Raw genomic sequence first — 23,979 nt, 5'->3', positions numbered from 1 at the left:
GTCTTTCCCTTCTCCAGGGGATCTTCCCAACCCAGGGATCCAACCCAGGTCTCCTGCATTGCAGGTGAATTCTTTACCAACTGAGCTATCAGGAAAGCCCATACATGCATCTACTCTCTCTCAAAATCTTTCCCCATTTAGGTCATTGCATAATATTGAGCACAGTTCCCTGTGCTATACAGTAGGTCTTTATTGGTTATCCATTTTAAATATAGCAGTATGTACATGTTGATTCTAAAGTCCCTAACTGTCCTCCCACTCATCCTTTCCCTCTGCAAGATATACCAATGATTTTAATGTGTGTGTTAGTCACTCAGTTGTGTCCGACTCTTTGTGACCCCATGGACTGTAGCCTGCCAGGCTCCTCTGTCCATGGGATTCCCCAGACAAGAATAGTGAACCGGGTTGCCATTTTCTCCTCCACGGATCCTTGACCATCCAGGGATCAAACCCAGGTCTCCTGAATTTCAGGCAGATTCTTTTAACGTCTAAACCACCCAGGGAAGCTCGATTTAAATGTAGTAGAGTGTAAAGTTCATTATATGTTTTCCAATCCCACATCTGATTGCACACATGCTAAGTCGCTTCAGTCGTGTCTGACTCTGCAACTCCATGGACTGTAGCCCGCCAGCATCTTCTGTTCATGGGATCCTCCAGGTAGGAATACTGGAATGGGTTGCCATGCCCATCTCCAGTGGATCTTCCCAACCCAGGAATTGAGCCCTTGTCTGTCTCCCTGCCTTGGTAGGCAGGTTCTTTACCACTAGCGCCAACTGGGAAGCCCCCACATCTAACTAACCTTTAAAAAAACAACCACTTGTAAGTTTAGGTGTAGTATCAAAGAATATCCACAATTATCTAAAGAGCCTATTAACATACTTCTCTTTTTACCAACAGTACTTGTGAGACCAGATTTCCTTCATATACTTCAATCACAACAGATGGAATGCAGAAACAGAAATGAGAATCCAGCTTTCTTCAATTAAGCCAGGCATTAAAGAGATCTGCATGTAAAACAATCCTATTCTCATATATTTTTTAGTGTGGAAAATATATTTTTTCATAAAAATGTTATTTATGTAAACATGTAATGGGTTCATTGCTTTTTTTCCTTTTAGTGAATCAATGCATATTTCAAACGTTTCTCAGGGTAAATTTCCAAGAGGGTAAATATGGAAAAATATAACCTATTATTCATAAAAAGCTCTTTAGGGTTCTCAATAATGTGTGTAGCAACGTAAAGGGGTCCTGAGACTAAAAAGTGTGAGAACCCCTGCACTAAGATGCCTTTCTCGGATCCTGCTTATCAATTCCAGGGCAGAGAAACAATGTTACAAAGCTGTTCAAGACTCACCTTCCCCAACCAAACACACTCTATTCACTGCCCCTACTCTGCATTCTTTCTGCAGTCAGGTCGTTCCGGTTTTCCTGCTGCTTTCAAACCTCTGGTTCCAGGCCGGGACAGCCCTCCTAGGTGCATCCTCAACTGGGCGGGAAACTCTTCTGGGAAGAGTCTGACTTTTGCGCCCGCACTGTTCACACATCTGCAGCGACCTAACAGGGGCGGGAAGGGACCCAAAGAGGTCGTGGGCGCCCAGAGTCTTCTTTAGGTTGACAGAGCGGAGAGGGCTCGGGAGCCCTCAGGGACGAGACTTGACAGAAAAAGAGACAGGTCCGCGTACACCTTCACTCCTTGGTCACCAGGGAAGGCGGGTTCTGACCACGCCCCCTCGCGACCTCGTTGCCCCGCCCCCAGGCTCCTCGCTCCGCCCTCTGCCGCCAAGCGGGGAGTCCGGCCCGGCCGACTAGGGCCCTTCACGACAGTCTCCGCGCTTTCCGGCCGGCCTCGCGCGTGCTGATGTGTCGGGGAGGCGGGGCTTAGGGGAGCCGCCCCTGGCGACGCCCCCGGGCTCCTCGGAGGTTGTTGCTGTGGCACATCTACCTTCCCGAGGCCATGGCGGTCTCTGCTCGGCCCGCGCGGGCCCCGCGGGGCTCAGGTAGGCTCAGAGCCCCGCCTTGTGGCGGATAGAGAGGGGCGCGGCTTTCAGAGGGGTTGGAGCGGGATGCCCTGCGGGACCTGGCTGGGGAAGGGAGCCTCGGGTGGGAAGGGTCTTGTAGAGAGAGATTGCAGTCTTCGGTTTCGGGGTGGGTGATGACATTCAGGGCGCTTTGCCATTAGGGGACTGCAGTCTGAGAACGGTTCTGGGGCATTGGGGGATCCTGGAGGAGGGGCTGCAGAAGCCCTAGACGGAGATTTTTCTGATCTGAGAAAGAGTCTGTTGTAAAACATCTCCATTCCCAGACGTGCATGTGCAACTTTCTCCATTTATTGGTTGCAGACAAAGTAAAGAAAGACAAGGCTGCACAGACTTCAGGGCCCCGTCAGGGCAGCCGAATGGGGAAACTGTTGGGTTTTGAGTGGACAGATGTGTCCAGCTGGGAGAGGTTGGTGACCCTGCTGAATAGACCCACGGATCCTGCAAGCCTGGCAGTCTTCCGTTTTCTCTTCGGTAAGTCCAGTGTCTGGGAGGTGCCAGCGTGGTTGGGGGTGAGAGAATGACAATGGTCCCTTGTCTGTTTCTTGGATACTTACTTGCTTAGTGGGCTAACCTTTCTTTTTCTAAGAGATAAAGTGACTAATATCCTGGAAGAACTCTTTGTAACCCAGCTATGTCTCCTCTGATTAGGACTTGGAGATCGGAAGTGCTTTGATCCGAGGCTACAGGAAATACAGAGACAGAGGAACAGGAACCCATTTTATTTGTGGAATGAAGTTTTCCAGTAACTATGCTAAGGACTAGAATGAAGTTTTCCAGTAACTATGCTAAGGACTAGACTTCAGCAAAATGGCTGGGGTGACAGAGCAGCCATTTAGGCTGTGACTCCCTAATCCAGACCTTTCTAACTCATAGGCCACAGCATGTATGTTTGGAATGGGTTACAGACACGCCGAGATATTACTCTCCTTAACACAGTGGTTCTCAACTGGAGGCGATTTTGCTGTCCAGGGGACATTTGTCAATGTCTGTAGACATTTGTATTTGTCACAACTAGGTGTGGGGGGAGGGGAAGAAGTGGTTACTGGCATCTACACAGAAATCAGGGATGCTACTGAATGACCTATGAACCACAGGGTAGACCTCCAGCAAATAATTAACCAGGCCAAACTGAATTGTCCTGGGTTTGAGAAATCCTGCATTAATTTGGAGCTGGCTTCCTGACCTGAGTAGCCCTTCTGTTTACCCCAGTGTGCTGGCCAGATACTGCTGTGCCAGAAAATAAAAGAGGTTGAGGGCTCATCACCCCAGAGCACTTTGTGTAGCCAATAGGACAGACCTTTACAAACATGACTATCAAAACCTGAATAGCTTCGATAGCACTTTGTACGCTTCTTTCATTTAATCTTCTCTGAGACCCTGCAAAATATTATGAGCCCCTTCTCACAAATGGGGAATTGGCTTAGGGAGGTACAGTGACTGACATCCCACAACTGGCATAATGCCTAGCACAGAGTAGGCACTCAACCAATTCCTAGGTGGCGCGAGTGGTAAAGAACCTGCTGGTCAATGCAGGAGATTCAGGTTCAACTCCTGGGTCAGGAGATCCCCTGGAGGAAGAAATGGCAACCCACTCCAGTATTCTTGGCTGGAGAATCCCATGGACAGAGGAGCCTGGTGGGCTTCAGTCCATGGGATTAAAAAGAGTCAGACACGACTGAAGCGACTTAGCAAGCACGATTATTGTTGAATGAATTCTTTCTGGAGCTGGGTGTGCTCAACTGCATTCTAGTATGTTCCATGGTTACCTTTGCTGAGGCCTATCGGCACCCTCCCCCTCTGCCTTCTCAGGGCTGATGATGGTGCTGGACATTCCCCAGGAGCGGGGTCTCAGCTCCCTGGACCGAAGATACCTGGATGGCCTGGATGTGTGTCGCTTCCCCTTGCTGGATGCCCTGCAGCCACTGCCACTTGACTGGATGTATCTGGTCTACACCATCATGTTTCTGGGTGAGAGAAACTGCAGGAGAGATGGGTGTATTGACTGGCCTACCTAAAACCCAGAAATCTGAAGCATGCTGGTGAATGACCAGGGTCTTGGGTTTCATTTTTATTTTTGGCTGTGCCACATGGTTTACAAGATCTTAGTTCCCTGACTGGGGATCTAATTTAGGCCCTTGGCAGTGAAAACACTAAGTCCTAACCGCTGGACCGCCAGGGAATTCTCTAGGTTTTCTTATTTCACTTCTTCTATAACTTATAATTTCATCCTGCTGACCTGTGTGTCATCTGAGCTGTGACCCCTTAACTCTTTTTAAAATATTGAAATAACATTTAGTTGAAATTTATTTTTATCTGACTATAAAACATCTGATGATTTTCTTAACTCCACTCATAGCCTGTCCCAGGGGAGCTGGGCCTGTGGTGACCCTTTGACCTTTTAATCTCTCCTCTCCCAATCCCAGGGGCTCTGGGCATGATGCTGGGCCTGTGCTACCGGATAAGCTGTGTGTTGTTCCTGCTGCCATACTGGTATGTGTTTCTCCTGGACAAGACGTCATGGAATAACCACTCCTATCTGTATGGCTTGTTGGCCTTTCAGCTGACGTTTGTGGATGCACACCACTACTGGTATGAGTCTAAGGGGAACAAGGGAGGGGTCGGCTGCGTCAGGATGGTCCCCAGAGGTAGGGGCCCAGTAAGGTCCTAGCACTTGTCCCAGCAAGCATATCTTCAGCCATGCTTTGCAGAGTAAAGGTAACTTGTAAACAAGTAAAGGTAACTTGGATGGACTTGGGAGGGGCAAGGGTCAGCAAGGTGGGAGCTCTGAGGGTGACCACAAGCAGAATGGCTCCATTCCCACCCCTTCACTCTTTCCCTATCTCCCCAGGTGCCTTGATCTGTCCACTTCCTGTAATCCTCTTAGAAGAAGAGAAGACTAAAGCCAGACATAGCTGTTTTCAAATACTTCGAGGGTGGTCATGTGGAAGAGGGAGCAGACTTCCTCTGTGAGGGACAGAATTAGAGCCAAGAGTAGACATTGCTGTGGGGCAGAAGCATGTCAGAAGGAGAGGGCCCACCAGGGCTGCTCAGCAGTGCTGTCCCTGGAGGAGGTAACCCTCCCCCACCTCTGGCTTATGTGACCATCTTTCAGGGGAGGTGAAAAAGGGATTTGGAGACAGGGTGGCAGAGCTGATGATCTTTAAGGAATCCTTCTATTACTAAGTGAAAAGCAAGTATGAACTGTCAGTAACATGGGCATGGGAAGAAAAACTCAAACACTGGATTCGTTAGTGATTTATCCGTCATTAATTACATGTCAGTCGTCAGTACATCTATGCAGATATCCCCTTTCTGTAAACCTTTACATTCATTCAGAGTGGCCAGCTCTCATCATAAAGAATTGAGAGGCAGTTGAGCTTTCCTGGTGGCTCAGATGGTAAAGAATCCGTCTGCAATTCAGGAGACCCAGGTTTGATCCCTGGATCAGGAAGATCCCCTGGAAAAGGGAATGACTGGTATTCCTACCTGGAGAATTCCATAGACAGAGAAGCCTAATGGGCTACAATCCATGGGATCACAAAGAGTTGGACATGACTGAGTGACTAACACTCTCTGACAGAATACCCCAGAAAGTCTCATTTTTGTGATTTTTGCACAATTTGAAAAAATACTGATCATTCACTGAAGACTTTCCACATGCCAAGCACTACGCTAAACACTTTTGCTTTTTCTATGTTATAACCCCATGAGGTCCATCGTGCTATTCCCATTTTATAAATGAAGAAATTAAGGCTTAGAGAAATAAAGGATTTGCCTAAGGTCACCAAGCAGTTAAGAGGCATAAATGAGACTCCAGTTCTCCCTAATGGCAGACTCCAGACTCTTGAGCACCAGTATAATAACCTGCCCTTTTCCTGGCTTCTCTGCTCATTCTGTGTCTTCTTGAAAACTTCTGCCTCCCCAGAATACATCTAATCTTAGTAGCCTGGTTTTGTCAGTTCTCAGCCTAGGTAAGCTGTTAACAGATACTCTCTGGCCCTAGATCCTAGCATCCAGGTCTGTGAAATGTCAGTTTGTCTTGAAAATTGAAACTTTGCTTTACATGCACTGTGTATATTTTCATACACCAGCTTTTCAAACATTCCCTGAAATTCCTTCTTTTTCAAATTTAGTCATATTTTAGCACTGTAATCTTTTTTCTTTTTGCGTATCAGTGATTCTTTATGCCCTTCTCCCATGCAGTGGATGGGGCGGCAGGAGGAGCAGGGGGAAGTACACCTTCCCTCATGCAGGTAACAGGAGGTCAATGTATACTAGTCTTACTGCCAGTTGCCCTGTGGCCATGGGGTGGGGAATGGAGGGTCTACAGCCCCTTTCTTCTGGGGCTAGCATTGTAGTTTTTTTCCCGGTTTGTTTTATGAGGAGAGACTAATTTGCTAACTAACAGATGTTAAACACTGAATTTGTTGTTGTTGTTGTTGTTATAAGTCACTAGTAGTTACAACTAGTAGTTTCTGTTATGACTTGAAATAATCATTACAGGGTGCTCAAATAATTCGAAAGGGCCTCAGAATAGCCCAGAGAACTGAGAAAATGTGGGAGACCTCCTAGAGTAGAGACATCATTACAGAGCTATCCTGGAATAGAGAGATGATGACATTTAAAAAGCAAGGGAGAAATGGGACTGGACTAAGAACCCGTCCTCCACCCTTCTCCCTCTCACTGCAGGTCTGTGGATGGCCTGCTGAGTGCCCGGAAGCGGAATGCCCACGTGCCCCTTTGGAACTATGCTGTGTTGCGTGGCCAGGTACCAGATCTCAGGAGAGACGGGGTGTTCTTCACAGCCAGTGGCAGCATGGCCGCCCACTGCCAGACTGCACTCTGCTTGGCCTCCCTGAATCTTCTCCTCCTCCCCCCTCCTTTTTGAAACTCAACTATTTAAACAATGTTTTACTTATTTATTTTCTTTTTGGCTGTGCTGGGTATTCATTGCTGCATACGAGTCTCTCTTTAGTTGTGGAGAGCAGGGGCTACTCTTCAGTGCTGTGCCCCAGTTTCTTAGTGTGGTGGCGTCTCTGATTGCAGAGCATGGGCTCTGGGCAAGAGAGCTTTGTGGGCTCTAAAGCATGAGCTCATTAGTTGTGTGGTGCGTGGGCTTACTTGCCCCCCAGCAGGTAGGATCTTCCTACATCAGGCATTGAAGCCCTGTTCCTCGAATTGGTAGGTAGACGCTCATCTACTGGACCACCAGGGACATCCCTCTTTTTCCCTTTTTGCTGGAAAGCTGGACTGGCTTCTCCCTGTTTTCTAATCTAATCTACTTCCTAATCTCTGGGGTCTCTCACCTTGTCATACAAAGAAAGAATAGAGCTTTATTCCCACTAGATTAGAATCTTCATGAGGAAAGAGTAGCCTCTGTGCTTCATGACTTTCCTTTTTCCTTCATGACTTTTCCTTCAAAAGTGAAAGTAAAGTGAAAGTGTTAGTTGCTCATTCCTGTCCGACTCTTTGCGACCGCATGGTCTGTGGTCCGCCGGGCTCCTCTGTCCATGGAATTCTCCAGGCAGGAATACTGGAGTGGGTTGCTATTCCTTTCTCCAGGGGATCTTCCCAATTCAGAGATGGAACCCAGGTTTCCTGCACTGTAGTCAGATTCTTTACCATCTGAGCCACCAGGGAAGCCCGACTTTTCCGTCCTGACTTTGCCTAATACTGTGCCTGACATCTGTAGGATGTTAGGTGAGTGAACGTCTGAGATGAATGAATAGAGTGGATCTCGTCTCTCAGGCCCTGGACTGAGGTCAGAACTGATTTGTGATTGTCTGTGGAGGACGAGGTTCTGACTTCGTTTGAATATTCGTTTTGCATATCGTGTTTGCAGATCTTCATCGTGTACTTCATTGCGGGCATAAAGAAGCTGGACGCAGACTGGGTGGAAGGCTACTCTATGGAATACCTGTCGCGGCACTGGCTCTTCAGCCCTTTCAAGTGAGCAGCAGGGCAGAGGCCTAGAGTGGCCAGGTGCAGGGTTGGGGGGCTCACCTCCTTCAAGTCTCCGGTCATAGCTGCTGCTCCCACTTTGCCTAAATTTGCTGCAGGCTTTACTCTGTCCGCTCATCTCACTCTTCAGCAGAAGGCAGAGTTGATGATGTCAAAAGATCTAGGCTTAGCTACCCCTGGGAGACTTACAGCATGGGCCGGAGCAAAGGGAAGAGAAATAAAGGAAAGGGAAGTGCCAGCGCTAGGTGACTTGGAGAGTGAGTCAGTGCCCCAGCAGTCGCTGTGGTGGGGCTTCTGTCCTTGGGTGGCTGCCCCAGCCTCTTGCCCAGATTCCTCTACTGGCGTGCCAAGAAGATGGACAGTCAGCTCCCCTTCCCCAACAAAACCATTGTTAATAACTCTTCCCAAAGCAGAGCTGCTTCTCTCTGACTTCTCTCTTCCTCCCATCTCTTCTTCCTTTTGCCTTCCTTTTTTTACTCTTACTTTTGGCTGCGCGGGACCTTGTTGCTATAGACTTTCTCTAGTTGCGGCAAGTAGGGGCTGCTGTCTCGCTGTGGTGTGTGGGCTCCTCATTACTGTGACTGCTCTAGTTGCAGAGCACAGGCTCCAGGTGTGTGGGCTCAGTAGTCACAGCGAGTGGGTTTAGTTCCTCCATGGCTGTGGAATCTTCCCAGACCAGGGATCGAACACGTGTCCCCTGCATTGGCAGGCGGATTCTTAACCACCAGACCAGCAGGGAAACCCCTTCTTGTCTTACTTTGTACTCTTCCGTCTGCCCTAACACCTCCCAGTTCCGGATGTTTGACATCATTATCAGCCAAGCGTTCCTGTTTTAAAGTTTCTCTTCTGGTATACCTCCAGGAAGAGCCTGCCCTGCACAACACACACACTGCTCAGTCAAATTTTGCTCTGGGAGCTCTGCCCTTGCTTATTACTTAGGGCATGTTGAAAGAAATTGGACACCTGAAGTATGTGAGATTTTCTGGTGGCTCAGATGGTAAAGAACCAGCCTGCAATGCAGGAGACCCGGATTCAATACCTGGGTTGGAAAATTCCATGGACAGAGTAGCCTGGTGGGCTATAATCCCTAGGGTTGTAAAGAGTTGGACACGACTGAGCGACTAACACTCTTAAATTATGTGGGAATGAAAAGGATTTGGAAAACCCTCCCAGAGGATGTCTTTGTGTGGAGTTCTCTACCCACCTGCCAGGGTGGAAAATGCAGCATGGAGAAGGTAGCAGAGGTGCCTCTACTGTGAGTATTCCATGCATGCTAGTGCCTGAGCTTTGACCCTGGTGTCTGCAGACTTGTGTTGTCCGAGGAGATGACGAGTCTACTGGTGGTGCACTGGTGCGGATTGCTGCTCGACCTCTCAGCCGGTTTCCTGCTCTTCTTTGATGCCTCAAGACCCATCGGCTTCGTCTTTGTGTCCTACTTCCACTGCATGAATTCCCAGCTTTTCAGCATTGGTCAGTTCCTATAATCTGGTGGGAAACAGGAAGCCACAGGTGTGCTGGGGAGGGATGAACCAGCGGCTCATGTGGCAGGGGGAGATGGTGACAGGAACAGGAGCTAAGCTGAGCCTGATGTAATCTCTGAGAGATGGAAACAGATGAGAAGGTGGCCAAGGGCTTTTGGGCTCAGCTAGTATGTTTTATAGTAAGTTTCTGTGGGAAGTAATAGGCTCCAGTTGAGGACTTCTTTTATCATAAGTGGAATACCTGGGAGAGGCTGCCTAGGGGAAGGGGGGGTGTGGAGGGGATGAGCCACGTTTTCCAGCCAAATTCCTGAAGTGCTGGTTTCCTCCCCGCTGTTCTAGGCATGTTCCCCTATGTCATGCTGGCCAGCAGCCCTCTCTTCTGCTCTCCTGAGTGGCCTCGGAAGCTGGTAGCTCACTGCCCGAAAAAGCTGCAAGAGCTGCTGCCCCTCAAGACCGCCCCACAGCCCAGCACTTCCTGCATGTATAAGAGGAGCCGAGCCAGAGGCAGTCAGAAGCCAGGGCTGCGCCACCAGCTGAGCACTGCCTTCACCCTGCTCTACCTCCTGGAGCAGCTCTTCTTGCCCTATTCCCACTTCCTCACCCAGGTGTGTGCTGGCTGGGGGTCCCCTTGGATAGTGGCAGAGGGGACAGTGCTCAGGAGAGAAGCGGGCAGATATGGGGACCTCTCTGGGCAGAGGACAGCGTTCGCGTGAGGCGCATGGAGCTGATTCCCACCGCCCTGCTTCCTCAGGGGTACAACAACTGGACCAACGGGCTATATGGCTACTCCTGGGACATGATGGTGCACTCCCGGTCCCACCAGCACGTGAAGATCACCTACCGTGATGGCCGCACCGGCGAGCTGGGCTACCTCAACCCGGGGGTGAGATGCCACTAACTTCCTGGCCTTCAGAGGCCTCCTTGAGCTTTGGGCTCTGGTCTCTGTGGGTCCACTTTGCCCTTTCTCTGGAGCCAGGTGGAACCTTCTTTTGTGGGGGTTGAAATGGGGCAGTGTCATTCACATCCCTCAACTGAGATGAGACTTAGGAAAGGTGAGTACCACTAGCCCAGCGATGAAAAAAATTCTTCCACGAAGTTTTTTGCTTCTCGTTTTTTTTTTCTTTCCTGTCAAAACTGGCAGCAGGCAGGGATCTTTTTGTGCCTTCGGCACTGCATGACCTGTCTCGGAGCTCAGTAACAACAAGGTGGGACTAATGTGGGGGTTTGGGGCAGGTATTCACACAGAGCCGGCGTTGGAAGGACCATGCAGACATGCTGAAGCAATATGCCACTTGCCTGAGCCGCCTGCTGCCCAAGTACAATGTCACTGAGCCCCAGATCTACTTTGATATTTGGGTCTCCATCAATGACCGCTTCCAGCAGAGGTGGGCAAGGGGAGCAGAGAAGGGGGAAAACGTGAAGTCCAGTTTTTTTTGGCCAAGATGACTAGCCTGTGCTCCTCAGTGTTGTCTTGCTTGCAAGGCTGTCCTCTGGTGCATGTCCCTGTTGACCTGGTTGTGGGCATAGCTGATTGCATCCAGCAGAGGGCACCGTCATCCCGAAGAAAAGGGAACTCATTCTCTTAGAAGCTGTTAACTCTCCTCAGGCGGCCACTAACCCCCATTCTTCCCAGTGCTCCAGAATCTCTTTTCCCTCTTCTGTCTCTCTGTCCCCAACTGGCAGTAACATGCTGACATAGGCTGTTTCTTCTTTCTGGAAAACCCTGTTTGTCCTATCTGGGAACAGTGATGAACAGAACTGGAAATTCCAGTATTTCGGTGGCTATGGCCTCCATAGAACATGATTTCCTTCCCCAAGGATTTTTGACCCTCGTGTGGACATCGTGCAGGCTGCCTGGTCCCCCTTCCGGCGTACACCTTGGCTGCAGCCACTGCTGATGGACCTGTCTCCCTGGAGAACTAAACTACAGGAGATCAAGAGCAGCCTGGACAACCACACCGAAGTGGTCTTCATTGCAGATTTCCCTGGTATGGAAGAAAGCACAAAGGCTTTGCTGTCTCCCTCCTGGCCTCCTAGGCCAGGGACACAGTGTGTGATGGCGCTGGGAGGGTCTGCTCCTGGTGGGAGGCTGATTTTTGAAACCCGAGGTGGAGGTGGTGGTGAAGGTGTGATTTCTCTGTTCTGACTGGGAGTGAGTTCACGCCACCTTGGGGTGGGATGGGAACTCTTGCCCCTGGCAGGGCTGCACCTGGAGAACTTCGTGAGTGAAGACCTGGGCAACACTAGCATCCAGCTGCTGCAGGGGGAGGTGACCGTGGAGCTGGTGGCAGAACAGAAGAACCAGACTCTTCAGGAGGGAGAAAAAATGCAGGTCTTTGGCTTGAATTGACAATAATAGAAAACTTTTGATGAGCGCACTTGATTTAGTGACAAAATGCTTTAATGTAACAGTAATGCAGTAGGAGGCTTCCTTGGTGGCTCAGTTGGTAAAGAATCCACCTGCCAATTGCAGGAGATGCAGGTTCAATCCTAGCGTCAGGAAGATCCCCTGGAGAAGGAAGTGGCAATCCACTCCAGCATTCTTGCCTGGAAAATCCCATGGACAGAGGAGCCTGATGGGCTACAGTCCGTGGGATCAGGAAAGAGTTGGACGCGACTTAGCAACTAAATAGCAACAATGCAGTGGGGCTGAAAAGCAAGGGCCCTGGGGGCTATAAATAGCCTCGTTCAGGATTCTAGAGGTCAGTTCCTTTGGATTCCAAAATACAAGAAAAAAGATGGAGGTGGGGAAGTGGAGGGAGGCCATAGATTGGCTAGGGAAAGGCTAGAGGATGAGAGATCCATTTCTTCCCCCTTGTCAGTTGCCTGCTGGTGAGTACCATAAGGTGTACACAGTGTCGTCCAGTCCTTCCTGCTACATGTACATCTACGTCAACACTACAGAGGTTGCACTGGAGCAAGACCTGGCGTATCTGCAAGAATTGAAGGAGAAGGTGGAGAATGGAAGTGGTGAGTATCTGAAGACTTGGGCTAACAGAGCCCACTTTACAGGAAGTCGGGGTCATGATCAAAGATCTGCCCACTTAAAGAATGAACTTGAAGCATCTAGCTGGGGAAAGAGGAGTTCTAGGAGAGAAAATGCTCTTTTCTCAGTGATTCCTCTTTTTGCCCTCTTCTGGACAGAAACAGGGCCTCTGCCTCCAGAGCTGCAACCTCTGCTCGAAGGGGAAGTCAAAGGTGGCCCTGAGCCAACACCACTGGTCCAGACCTTCCTTAGACGCCAGCAAAGGCTCCAGGAGATTGAACGCCGGCGAAATGCCCCTTTCCACGAGCGACTTGTCCGCTTCTTGCTGCGAAAGCTCTATATCTTTCGCCGCAGGTAAGCTTTACCCAATAGTACGCGTGTCTTTGTCATCAGATGTTTGCAGGCTGGGTCACTGTTCTCTGATGAGAGTAACAGTAGGGACTCTTTCCCAGGAGAGGACAATCCAGTGCTAAACTTCTCCCTTTTTCCTCTCTCCTGCTCCTCTTCCTGATTGATTGGGAGAGTAAATGGTGTGTCTGATGGGTGCTGTCTTGTTCTGACTCAGCTTATTTCCTGTGGGTTATTCCCACCTGACCCTGGAATCCTCAGTCAGACTGTGTGGAGTGGGGTGCCCTTCCAGCTGGGATGGGGGTGTCTAGGGGGAGATTCTTATCTGTGGGTGGGAGGCCAGATGATCGGGTGTCCTATGAGGGCTTTGGCAGGATTGCCCGTGTTGAAATAGGAGTTTGAACAGCTGGCTTTTCCCCATCTTTTTCAGCTTTCTCATGACTTGTATCTCACTTCGAAATCTGGCATTAGGCCGCCCTTCCCTGGAGCAGCTGGCCCAAGAGGTGACTTATGCCAACTTGCGACCCTTTGAGCCAGTGGGAGAGCCGAGTCCTGTAAACACAGATTCTTCAAATTCTAACCCTCCTGAGCCGGATTCTGACCCTGTCCACTCAGAGTTCTGAGGGAGGCCAGATGTGGAGTACAGATGCGGCAGCAGCCAGTCACAGGACCGTTACCTAGGCAGTGGACATGTGAAAAAACTACTTCAGATTTTTTGTTTTTCCTCCATATCCACGGCTGTAACAAATTCAGAGAGGATAGATTAGAGGGACAAGGAGATAAAGCAAGGATAAGATTTATCAATTCCAAGGTTGAGGGGCTTGGGCAGTGGGGTTAAAAAACAATGTGAAAATGTCTTTCAAGGGGTAAGAATAAGGTTTAAAGTGACTTGCTCGTTGCCAAAAGAGAGTTAATGTTCCATGAAAATAATAGCTGCTGTTCTTAAGTGCTTGCCATATACAGGCACTGTGTGAAGCCCTGTGCCAGCATTATTACACTTATTCCTTAAGAGCCATAAGCCCTATTTTGTGGTTGGGGAAACTGAGGCTGAGGGGTAGTATAATTCTCTCAAAGATGTATACCTAATAAGGGATAGACTGACTGATGGTCCGAACCTCAAGTCTTAAGGTCCTGCACCCTGCCTCTTAAAATTTTCAGAATCACTGACAGTAATTTTGAAATAACATAGCTTAAAACTTGTCTGGTTATAAAGTGTGATTAGGATGGTGATCAGGTTTTAGATGCAGGGTAATTTTCTCTTCACTGCAATTTTGATTCTTTTTTTGTTCCTATTATTTATACAGCCAGTTTTTTTACTAGGGGTTATGAGCATAGAATAGCAGAAAGTTAAACTGATAACAGAATTTAGATGATTAATAGTGGTATATATCTAAAAAATAACCTGAGTATTTAGCATTATTTTAGCTTTCAATGAGCAGGAGGTGATGTAAAGTGAGATTTAACCAAATGTAATGAAATCAGGGGATGTTTACAGTCATGATATATAAGGTTTGGATGTGATTCAGGAAGATCCTCAATTCTGTGAAAATTCAAAGGCCTGGCACTGGGCTAGGAAGTGAGAATGCATAATTAGCAACAGAAACAAACAAAAACAAAACAGGCCCTGTTTGGGAACCCTATTGGGAACTCTGTGTGGAGGCAGAGACCAGCGGCAGCAGGCTGGCAATCTCAGTTACTTTGATAAAGGATCGCATTTGTTTCCAGTCTTCTTTTCCCATGCTCCACTCCATCCAATCGCAGGGTTCTTTCCTAGGTGGCTGCCTTTTTACCATACGCACTTGGGATGATTATGTCCACTCCGTGGTTTCCAGGGATGCCGCTGCTTAATTTCTTTCCTGTGCTCTAGAGCTGTTTATCTAGCTCCACCTGGTTATCCCAGAGTTTTTAACTGTCATAAACAAGATGCATTCATCCACAACTCAGACCTGCTTCTTTATTACCGAATGGCAGCTGTTTTTTTGATTCTTCCATTTTCCTTCCATTTCTTAAGATTTCAAGGCCCATCAGTTCTACCTCTTACTTTTTGGATCTGTTGAATTCATCTCTCCTACCTCTGTCCTTTCAGCCTTTATACTGGAATCCAGTGAAACAGATAAGAGCAGGGCTGCCAGGGAGTTGTGCAGATTGGGCCTAAGTGCACTCAACTGATCCAGGTGGAGACTGGCAGTAAGTTCCTGTGATTCACACAAGGCATTTTGTGGGTTAGAGATGGCTGTGGCACAGGGCACTTTGCTAAGAACCATGCATGGGAACATTGGTTTTCAGTTCTGCAGATCCCCTCAGTGACATGATACACCTTGGCACTGTGTCCTTCCCCATATCTGCTGCCCCACCCTCCTTTTTACTTGGTGAAAATAATAAAAGTAGTTCTTCATTTTGGAAGGGAACTCTTACAGAAGCATTTCTCTTGATACAGGCAAGGATGTTACTTTCCCCCAACTGTTAGTGTACCACCTGTCTCATTTTCCAAGTGACAGTGTTGTGGGTACCCAGTACTGTTAACAGCAACTGTTCACTGGAGAAAATCTGGGTTCTCCAGGTTTCAGTATTGAGACCCTGGGTCTGAATACTGAAATGTTTAGCCAGAAGGCTTTGCTTCCTACCATAGGCCAGCATTTAGGTCTTTTGTCCCTGACCAGTGTCATCCCCCTTGAAACAGTAGAAAAGTATGATTTTCAACTTAAACATGTTTCACATTCCCTTTCATTGGCACTTTATGCTTTTGATTCTCAAGCTGTGACCACCATCATCACTGTTTCATGCCTTTGCACCTAGTAGCCTCCCTGGACTTGTTAATCCCCACCCTGTACCCCAGGTCTAGGCAAACAAACCACCTTTGTCACTTAGTCTGCAAGCTCCTTGACGACAGGCATCATCCTAGTAAATGCTGAACCAAACTTTAAGGCCATTATTTCTCTGGTGCCGCTTCACCAACCTACAGATGCTTTACCCTGTCATTGTTTGACCAACATGGTTAGACAGCAGTGTCTTGACCATCTAAAAAGCTTTTCGGTATCCTGGAGCTTTTAAATGTCATGAAAAGTTACTAAGTTCTCAAGTTTCACAGCAGGTCAAGAGTTTATACCCCCGTAAAATTTAACCTTGGCCACCTCACGCGAAGTCGACTCATTGGAAAAGACCCTGATGCTGGGAGGGATTGGGGGCAGGAGAAGGGGGTGATAGAGGATGAGATGGCTAAATGGCATCACCGACTTGATGGACATGAGTTTGCATAAACTCTGGGAGTTGGTGATGGACAGGGAGACCTGGCATGCTGCGATTCATGGGGTCGCAGTCAGAAGATTTAAGCTTGCCTTTCCTCCCAAATCTGTTTCTAAACTTTTAGCCCTCCAGGCAAACAGATACAAGCAGGCATTGTTTGGGCCTCATTTGCAACAGTAAAGCATTTCAACCATTTGATTTCATATTTGGGGGTGTATACATGGGCCATGCAGCTCAAGAAAGGATGGTTCAAGAGCTGGTTGATGAGTATTCTGCATAACTGCAACAAATTCAGAATACACATCCTCACTGCAGTTTTATCCATTGTATGAGAAACTGGTCCCTCAGTTGTTTACAAATACTTTTCAAACTGTAGTACATAACTTGTAGCCTTTAACCCATTTATATACAAGGGGAACTTAAGACATCAAATTGTTTTTACATTTTCAAAATGCTGAAAATAGGTTTAAAATATCACTCTTCTCACATGATAGTCATTTTAATGGTTTTTATGCCTTTAAAGCACTGCTGATAGTGCAGAAATGGCTGTTGTAGTAAGACATGAATTTTGCCCACTGTGTTGGCCAAAAAAGGCAGTGCTGGACAAACCTTGAACTTTCTTTAGTGTCGGGGATACAATTTATGAACCTTTTAAAGGCCAGGCCTGTAGTCAAGGTTGAAGTGATTTCCCTAAACCATGGGTGGGATTACAATTACTCAGGGTTAAAATATGTTTAATTCATACTCATACTGAAACACTTAAGAATAATGGCGGGAAGAGTTCCCTGGTGGCCAGGATTCAGTGCTTCCACTGCAGAGGTCCACGTTCAATCCCTGGTTGGGAAACCATCCCACATACCACCAGAATACAAATAATAATGGACACAGGTAAGGTAGAACCTAGCATTTTATTTAGATCTTCATTAAACTGTTGGAATTGAGAACCAGACATACGTAATAAACCTCCAAAAATAGATCCTGAAAGGCACTTTCTGCTTAGGGCAAGCAGTCATGGAATAAGCATGTAAACAAGCTGGCTTCTCTGTACCACACCAGCCAAGTCAGCTTTCTCCATGGCCAGCTGCACCAGCTCTGCCCTCCCTTCTGTTAACACCAGCCAGAACCCCTGTAGGTCTAACCCAAGGTTTTTCTGTAGGACACCTTGGCCTACCTGGGAATGCTGGAAACATGTTAAAGGAATCATGGTGTTGAGGAAAAAAAAATCTTTTAAAAGCTGCCATCTGAGGTGATGGCTTCTCTGTACTTACGCCATACCCCAGAATACAATAAATAAGCAATTAGAAAATGTTCAAGTATGAAGGGATTTTCTCCTCCCCGCCAAAAGCACTGCTCTCTGAAGGAAGCTGGTTTCTCTGTAGCTACACCAGCTGTCCAGAAAGCTCATTGGACCTGGTTTTGAAAATAAAACAAAGTTAAAACCCTGGGAGGAGTTCTTGTGCAGTGTGGAGTACTCAGTCTTTCTTATAAAGAAAAAAAAAAAAAAGTTATCTGGTACCAAAGTGTGCAACCTACAGACCCTCGGGTACTGCCCTGTGACTTCTCTGTATGACATCACAAGGGTGCCAAGTGCCTGTTTTTCTAGAGCTAGGAATTGGTGGTTTGGCTAGTGCTGAAACCATGCATAGGATTGGTTTACTAAATAAAAACCTTATTACGTACGTCCTCCAAAAGACAGCTAAAAGTGGAGAGATTCTGATTTGGTGCTGTTTAAGAGATGGCGATTAAGAGCATAAGCACCAGGGAGATGGTTTAATGGTAACTGCCTTTTCTTTTTTTTTTATGTCAGGCTAGAGCTCCAACTGGAACTTGCGTTACATGCAAGAATGATTGGATAGGGAACACTCCCTGACAAAGAGCTACATAATTAGAAGTGGATCAAGTTATAGGGAGGATAAGGGAAGGCTTCACATTCATAATAGAGCTCAAGACATTACAAATTCATGCTGACAGGGCTGTGGCATTGCCAGACAGGAGAAGCTATCATGGAACTACAAGTACTTTACGTGCACATTACAAGGACATTTTCAGCATTTGGTGGGAGAGTCAATGCAATTAGGATTTTAGAAGGTTGGGTGATAGGGCACAAAGGTTCAATTTCAAAGCATTATTTACTACAATGCTGTTGATTTGTTTCTAGGCAGTTACACGGATCACCTATGCTCACTAAATTCATTATAATGGTGAACGAAACACCTAGGGACAGAATAGCAAGCCCAACTTACAGTCCCCCACACAAGCTAAAATTCATGTCATTGACTATAGAGTGACTGCAACTGATCAGGAGCTGAAAGAGGACAGGAAAATTTAGGAAGAAGGGCCCTTTCCCGCAGAGCTTGAAGGCTTCTCTGTAGCCTACGCCAACAAGTCTGGGGAAAAAAGGCTAACACTTTCAATATTTAAGCTTTTTGGGCACTTCCCATGGGAAGCTGTCCCTACCAAAGTGGCCATAGGCTGCAGTCCTCTGATAAATTGGCTTCTTCAGATCCAGATCCCTGGAATATACAAGTCCGTAACTTAATATGTAGCATTCAATTAAAGTAAAGCAAAACAATCAGCAAGACTCATTTTCAAGACTTCTGGCAAATGAGTTCAGTTCTCTGGGGTATGCTAGGAAAGAAGTTTGTGGCAAAAGTATTTGTTACTTCCCTGGTGTCCAAAACTCCTTGCACAGTCCTTATCAGTAACTATAGTTCTCGTTTTTCCGTCCCTGGCTCAACAAATATGAAAACTTGTCATTATTTGGAGAAATTTCAAGTATCAAAAACTCATCTAAAGTCATGGAATACTTACCAAGGTCCCATGCCCACACCCTACCAAGGTTATTTTCTTTGTAACAGCCATGTACATCCCATTTATCTGTACTAAAACTTCTTTTAAGTAAACATCCCTCAGGTAACAGGAGCACAAGTCTGTATCAAATGTGGAAAACTTTTCTAGGGTGGTTAGTCTAAGCCATGGAGCACTAGAATTTTAGATTCTTCCTAATAATTTAAGCCTCTACTGAAGGCAATTTTCTAAGATATTAACACATTCTAGGAATTAAGATGTTTCCCCACTTGAGTCTTCCTTCACACCTTCGCCTTCCAAGATCTGAACATATCAAGTATATATACACACCCACACCCTCAATGTTTTTCACTAGCAATAGGCTTTACCATCTTTACCTGACAATGACCCCAGGGCGGAGGTCAAAATTCTTCTTCACAATCTCTAATAGCTCTCTCTCACTCTTCTGAGAGGTGCCATAATGGAAAATGGAGATAGACAATGGATGAGATACTCCAATAGCATAAGAGACCTAAAAGAATTTAAATATCATTAAGAATCAGTGAGCAAAAGACCCACACACTGTGTAACAGACTGGTATAAAAAAAAGACAAGTAGTTAACTGCTAAACATCCTCCCACTTACACACCTTTTAGTGAACCCAGTAATAGAAAAATATATACCTGAACAAGAACCCTTCTGCACAGACCTCCTTTAACAAGGGATTTTGCCACCCAACGAGCAGCATAAGCAGCTGAACGGTCCACCTTGGTATAATCCTTTCCTGAAAAGGCACCTCCTCCATGAGCTCCCCAACCACCATAAGTGTCCACAATGATCTTCCGGCCAGTCAAACCAGCATCACCCTGAAATTACAGAATTTAAGTTACTTTATGCCCAATCCTTTCCAGTGGTTCTAGATCAGGCCTGCCTGTTAAATGCTTATTCAGTATCACTTGGCAAACATCCTCAGAAGATTCACACGCAGGCTTCAAAAAACCTAGGAAAGAGGTGGAAAGTAGCCAGGTTTTTCCAAGTAACCATGACAGATTTAAAAAAAAAAAAAAAAGGTAAATTAAACTGAAATTGTAAGGCCTTACCTGAGGCCCACCAATAACAAATCTGCCACTTGGCTGTAGATGATAGATTGTGTCCTCATCAAGGTACTTTGCAGGTACGACAGCTTTGATGACTTTCTCCTTTAGGGCATCTCTCATCTCATCAAGACAAACTTCTTCATCATGCTGAACAGATATAACAATTGTGTGGACTCTGATGGGAAGCACAGCACCTCGATCCTGCATATACTGCACAGTCACCTTGAAAGCCAAACATCAGAACATCAGTCTACTAAACAATAGCTTTGTTCTTGGTTCCCTACCCTACATTACAGTACAGAGAACAAATGCTATTCTTCTCTTAGCTTTAATCAAACCACCTTACTGATGTCCTGTGCCAGTGTTAATGGGTGTAGGTTTACGATGTTCATCACTTACTTGAGTTTTAGAATCTGGGCGTAACCAAGGCAAAGTGCCATTCCGGCGTAGCTCAGCCAGTTTGGCATTGAGCTTGTGTGCTAAGACAATGGTTAAAGGCATACATTCCTCAGTTTCATCTGTGGCATAACCAAACATCAAACCCTATAAAAGGAAAAGTCACCAATGCAATCAATCCAAGCTTCAAAATTTGTTAGAAGAAGAGATGCAAACAGATGTCTACCAAGATACCTGGTCTCCTGCACCAATGTCTTCCTCGTTTCGGTCAAGATGAACACCTTGAGCAATATCTGGTGACTGTTGCTCCAAGGCCACTAGCACATTACACGTCTTGTAGTCAAATCCTATAAACAAAACAATGTGTGTTTTTTTAAGGGCCATAGCAGTATTTTTAAATTTACAACAATTATCTGGAACTCTAAATGCTGCTAAAGAGATAAAATATACCTAAATGTAGTACTTTTAGAGAAAAGCATAGGGCCAGAACAAAAGTAAAGTAAAAGTATACAGGTGGAATGAAATATTCCCAGGAACACTCAATAAAATAGAGCTAAAGAGGACTGAAGAAAATATCTGAAAAAATGAGGTTAGAAAGTTAACTCATTAAAACATACCTTTGGAAGAATCATCATATCCAATGTGTTTAATGGTTTCACGAACCACTTTCTGGTAGTCAACAGCAGCTCTGGACGTAATTTCCCCAGCAAGAAGGATCATTCCAGTCTTAGCAACAGTTTCTAATAAAAGAGATGTTCACACTCAAACATCACTTTATAAAGTTAATTTCCATGCTGTTTTTTCATCATGTGAGAAGTGTTCTGAACCTACCACAAGCCACTTTGGCATCAGGGTCCTGCTGAAGGTGGGCATCAAGGACAGCATCACTGATCTGGTCACAGATCTTATCTGGGGGGAAAAAAAATTCCTGGCTCAATTTCTTTAATTTATTACTAAGATAAGTATGTCATGCCTCCCTCCCTATAACTATAGCTGTTTAGATCTTTGTGAATGTTTTCTTCTAAAATTGTGGCAGGGATTCCCTCCACGCCGTGGTTAGGACTCCACTATTCCACAGGAGGGGGCAAGGGCTCTATCCCACATGCCCTTGACACAGCACAGCACCCCACCCCATCCCCTACAAATTGTGGCAAAACCTATATAACACAGAAGTTATCAGTTTAACCATTTTCAACAGCATACCTAACTGCCATCTAAGTAAAGCATTCCTTATGCAGAAACCATTTTCCTGAAGAATGCTGGATACAGTGATACATGTTTCCAAACTTGACACCCTGGTTTTTTACTATAGCTGTACAAGATCACCAATTCAGGTAAGCCAGCGGAACACCTAGCATGTTTAATACAACAAGGACATCAGTCCCTTCTACTATTTCAAACATTTTGAAAAACTAAAGTTCCCAGGCAAAACCAATTTTCATTGTTATACAGAACAGCCACATACCGGAGATTCAAATCAAAGTAGAAACAGAAAGTGGCTTTCTTCCAACCAAAAGCAAAACAAGGAACATTAATCTTTACCGTGTTAATTTTCAAAGCCAACAATACTTACATTTTATCCCCCCAAGTTTAAAATTCTCATTATAAACCTAAGGCAAAGTGTGGTCTGTTTATCAATTTCTCCATGATCCTCTAAGGAACACCAATTAGGAAAGTAAGAGAAAATGTCACTTAAAGAGTTAAATGATGAAAGCAAGGCCACTTCACGAACAAAGGGGATAACAATTTGATTATCGGCAACAATTTGATTATGTGTTGAGTAATCCAGGATCAAAAGCTGAGTAGGCTGGAAAATACCCAAATGTATTCTGAATCCTTGATATTCCACTCATCTATACAGCTCCCCAATTATTACTTTACTTTCTATAACCATCCAAAAAAATCTTAAGTAAAACGTGTACCGCACTCATGCCATAGGCCAAAACAATCCAAACATTTTCGAACGCCTGCAGCTTTAACTTAATAAAAGGTGGGTAAACACACATGTTCCCAGCACTGGGAAAATACAAACAAAACCACCACACCACATCAGACCATCACTCACTAGGACCTCAGGGTCTGTCCTCCCGTAGACCACTAGGTTGCTCGTGGCGTTTCACCATCGGCACAGTAGGCTTACTAGAGAGAAATGGCTCCTTAAGCCATCAGACGACATCTGTCATTGTGGTCATCCTAAGAAAGACCTGGATCAGACTAGTAAAATTGTGATCTTCACCATACGAGGTTTTCAGGCTGAGACCTAAAGTCCCTTGGTATTGCTTCACTCCTTCGCGTGTAAATTGATACCCGTAATGGCGGACCGCTGGACAAAGCCCGTAGGACGTGTGGAGTAAAACCCTGCTTAACGGTCAGCCCCATCGCAATGGCGCCTCGCACTCAATTCATGTTTCCTGTCCTTTTCACGCGCGATCCAAATAAGGCAGGGCTCCTCCGACAAGCGCTATATTTAGTTGGAGGCTGTCACCTTGACGCCAGACCATATACCGGCTAAGGGCATGTCGTATCCTTCACCGAAGCCAAGGAATTAATGGGGAGCGCGGACTCCCCGAGGCCTGGGCCGCGCTCTGCAAACCGGCCGGCTCCCTCGCCCAGAAGCCACATGCGGCAGACACGTGGTTGCGGCTGCAATGCGGGGCGCGCGCTCCCGCGGGCCGGACGCGAGCACGCGGGGCGGGTCGCCCACTCGAGGAGGCTCGGCACGCAGGGCGGAGAGGAGGAAATAGAGCCCTCCTCGGCAGGAGCACGAACGGCCGCGGCCCCCGCCCTTCTCGTTTTCTGGAATCTTCCGCATGCCGGGGCGCGCGGCCGGATGGGAAGAGAGGAAGAGAAGCGGGGGAGGGAGCGGCGGCCACGCGCTCGGCACCGGCGGCGCCACGAGGAAGGCGCGCGGCCGCCGCTCTTCCCACCACCAGCCGGGAGAGAGTCAGTGGCGTGGACACCGCGGCTAGCGGGTGCTACCAGCCAGGTCCGATCCCGCACCCCGACCCTAGCTTGGCTCCAGGGCCCGTCACCTCACCTGGGTGGCCTTCCCCCACGGACTCGGAGGTAAAGAGGAACGTGCCCTCCTCGATGAACGCGTCGTGGAAGCCGTTGAGCTGCCCGTTCATGGTGGTGGTGGTGGTAAGTGAAAGTGGCGTAGAGAAGAAAAGGGAGCGGCAAGACGACTGCGAAGTGCGCGAGCAGAAGACTGCAGTCTATTTAGCTCAGGCTGGCGGCGCGGAGCGAACGAGGCGGCGGGCGGTGCGGCCCAATATTTATACACGGGGCCCGCGCGCGCCCGAGCCGAGCCCCGCCCCTCGGCGCCCGGCGCCAATGCGCCACTCGCGCGGGGACGCGGGAAGAAGGAAGGGGCGGTGCGCAGAGAGGAGCTCGGGCCGAGCCACTGTCCCGGGCAGGGGGAAGGAGCGGGGGTAACGCGCCCCTCCTGCGAATATTCGCCATCTTAAGCACTAAAAACAAGAGGTGGGGGGAAAGACAAGAGTACAGGGTCACTGTACTCTTCCGTGAGCCACGGGGGAGGACCACAGACAAAGGCTTAATGGGCCTGCTCCCCTGTGCTGTGACATGGCACCTCCCTCCCGACCGTTGGCCCGGCTGTCTGGCCGCAAGGTCGCGTCCCC

The 23,979-nt window shown here is 47.3% G+C and overlaps 2 protein-coding genes across 3 annotated transcripts; one reads left to right on the top strand and one right to left on the bottom strand.

Annotated features, from left to right (window-relative positions):
• The first annotated feature begins 1,854 nt into the window (after positions 1-1,854).
• GGCX (gamma-glutamyl carboxylase) lies at positions 1,855-14,541 on the top strand. The gene is made up of 15 exons (XM_065929101.1): positions 1,855-1,997; positions 2,340-2,510; positions 3,849-4,007; positions 4,463-4,628; positions 6,729-6,807; positions 7,882-7,988; positions 9,307-9,470; positions 9,821-10,086; positions 10,233-10,364; positions 10,715-10,866; positions 11,300-11,469; positions 11,683-11,813; positions 12,304-12,451; positions 12,626-12,821; positions 13,246-14,541. Exons 1-15 carry the CDS (start codon positions 1,955-1,957, stop codon positions 13,436-13,438), a joined length of 2,277 nt encoding a protein of 758 aa, XP_065785173.1. The 5' UTR covers positions 1,855-1,954; the 3' UTR covers positions 13,439-14,541.
• Positions 14,542-16,947: 2,406 nt separating this feature from the next.
• Positions 16,948-23,580, bottom strand: MAT2A (methionine adenosyltransferase 2A). 2 transcript variants are annotated; one of them, XM_065929102.1, is made up of 10 exons: positions 23,376-23,580; positions 21,170-21,247; positions 20,956-21,078; positions 20,573-20,685; positions 20,342-20,485; positions 19,946-20,164; positions 19,529-19,711; positions 19,244-19,377; positions 18,516-18,571; positions 16,948-17,468 (listed from the first exon to the last, which is right to left on the bottom strand). In XM_065929102.1, exons 1-10 carry the CDS (start codon positions 23,464-23,466, stop codon positions 17,368-17,370), a joined length of 1,242 nt encoding a protein of 413 aa, XP_065785174.1. In that variant the 5' UTR covers positions 23,467-23,580; the 3' UTR covers positions 16,948-17,367. The 2 variants fall into 2 exon arrangements, with proteins under 2 accessions (XP_065785174.1, XP_065785175.1); XM_065929103.1 differs by having other exon boundaries at positions 16,948-18,571.
• Positions 23,581-23,979: the final 399 nt, after the last annotated feature.

The sequence above is a fragment of the Muntiacus reevesi genome, chromosome 3 (genome assembly GCF_963930625.1).
Source record: "Muntiacus reevesi chromosome 3, mMunRee1.1, whole genome shotgun sequence".
In the NCBI taxonomy this organism is placed as follows: Eukaryota; Metazoa; Chordata; class Mammalia; order Artiodactyla; family Cervidae; genus Muntiacus; species Muntiacus reevesi.
The sequence above is the reverse complement of the archived record's forward strand: the minus strand, read 5'-3'. Positions and strand labels throughout refer to the sequence as shown.

Coding starts and splice junctions, on each gene's coding strand:
- GGCX (XM_065929101.1), top strand. CDS start 1,955: ATGGCGGTCTCTGCTCGGCCCGCGCGGGCCCCGCGGGGCTCAG. Junction 10,365..10,714: donor TGGGCTACCTCAACCCGGGG/GTGAGATGCCAC, acceptor GGTTTGGGGCAG/GTATTCACACAGAGCCGGCG. Junction 11,470..11,682: donor CTTCATTGCAGATTTCCCTG/GTATGGAAGAAA, acceptor TGCCCCTGGCAG/GGCTGCACCTGGAGAACTTC.
- MAT2A (XM_065929102.1), bottom strand. CDS start 23,466: ATGAACGGGCAGCTCAACGGCTTCCACGACGCGTTCATCGAGGAGGGC. Junction 20,686..20,955: donor ATATGATGATTCTTCCAAAG/GTATGTTTTAAT, acceptor TTTTGTTTATAG/GATTTGACTACAAGACGTGT. Junction 18,572..19,243: donor CGCCCTGGGGTCATTGTCAG/GTAAAGATGGTA, acceptor TGTATATTCCAG/GGATCTGGATCTGAAGAAGC.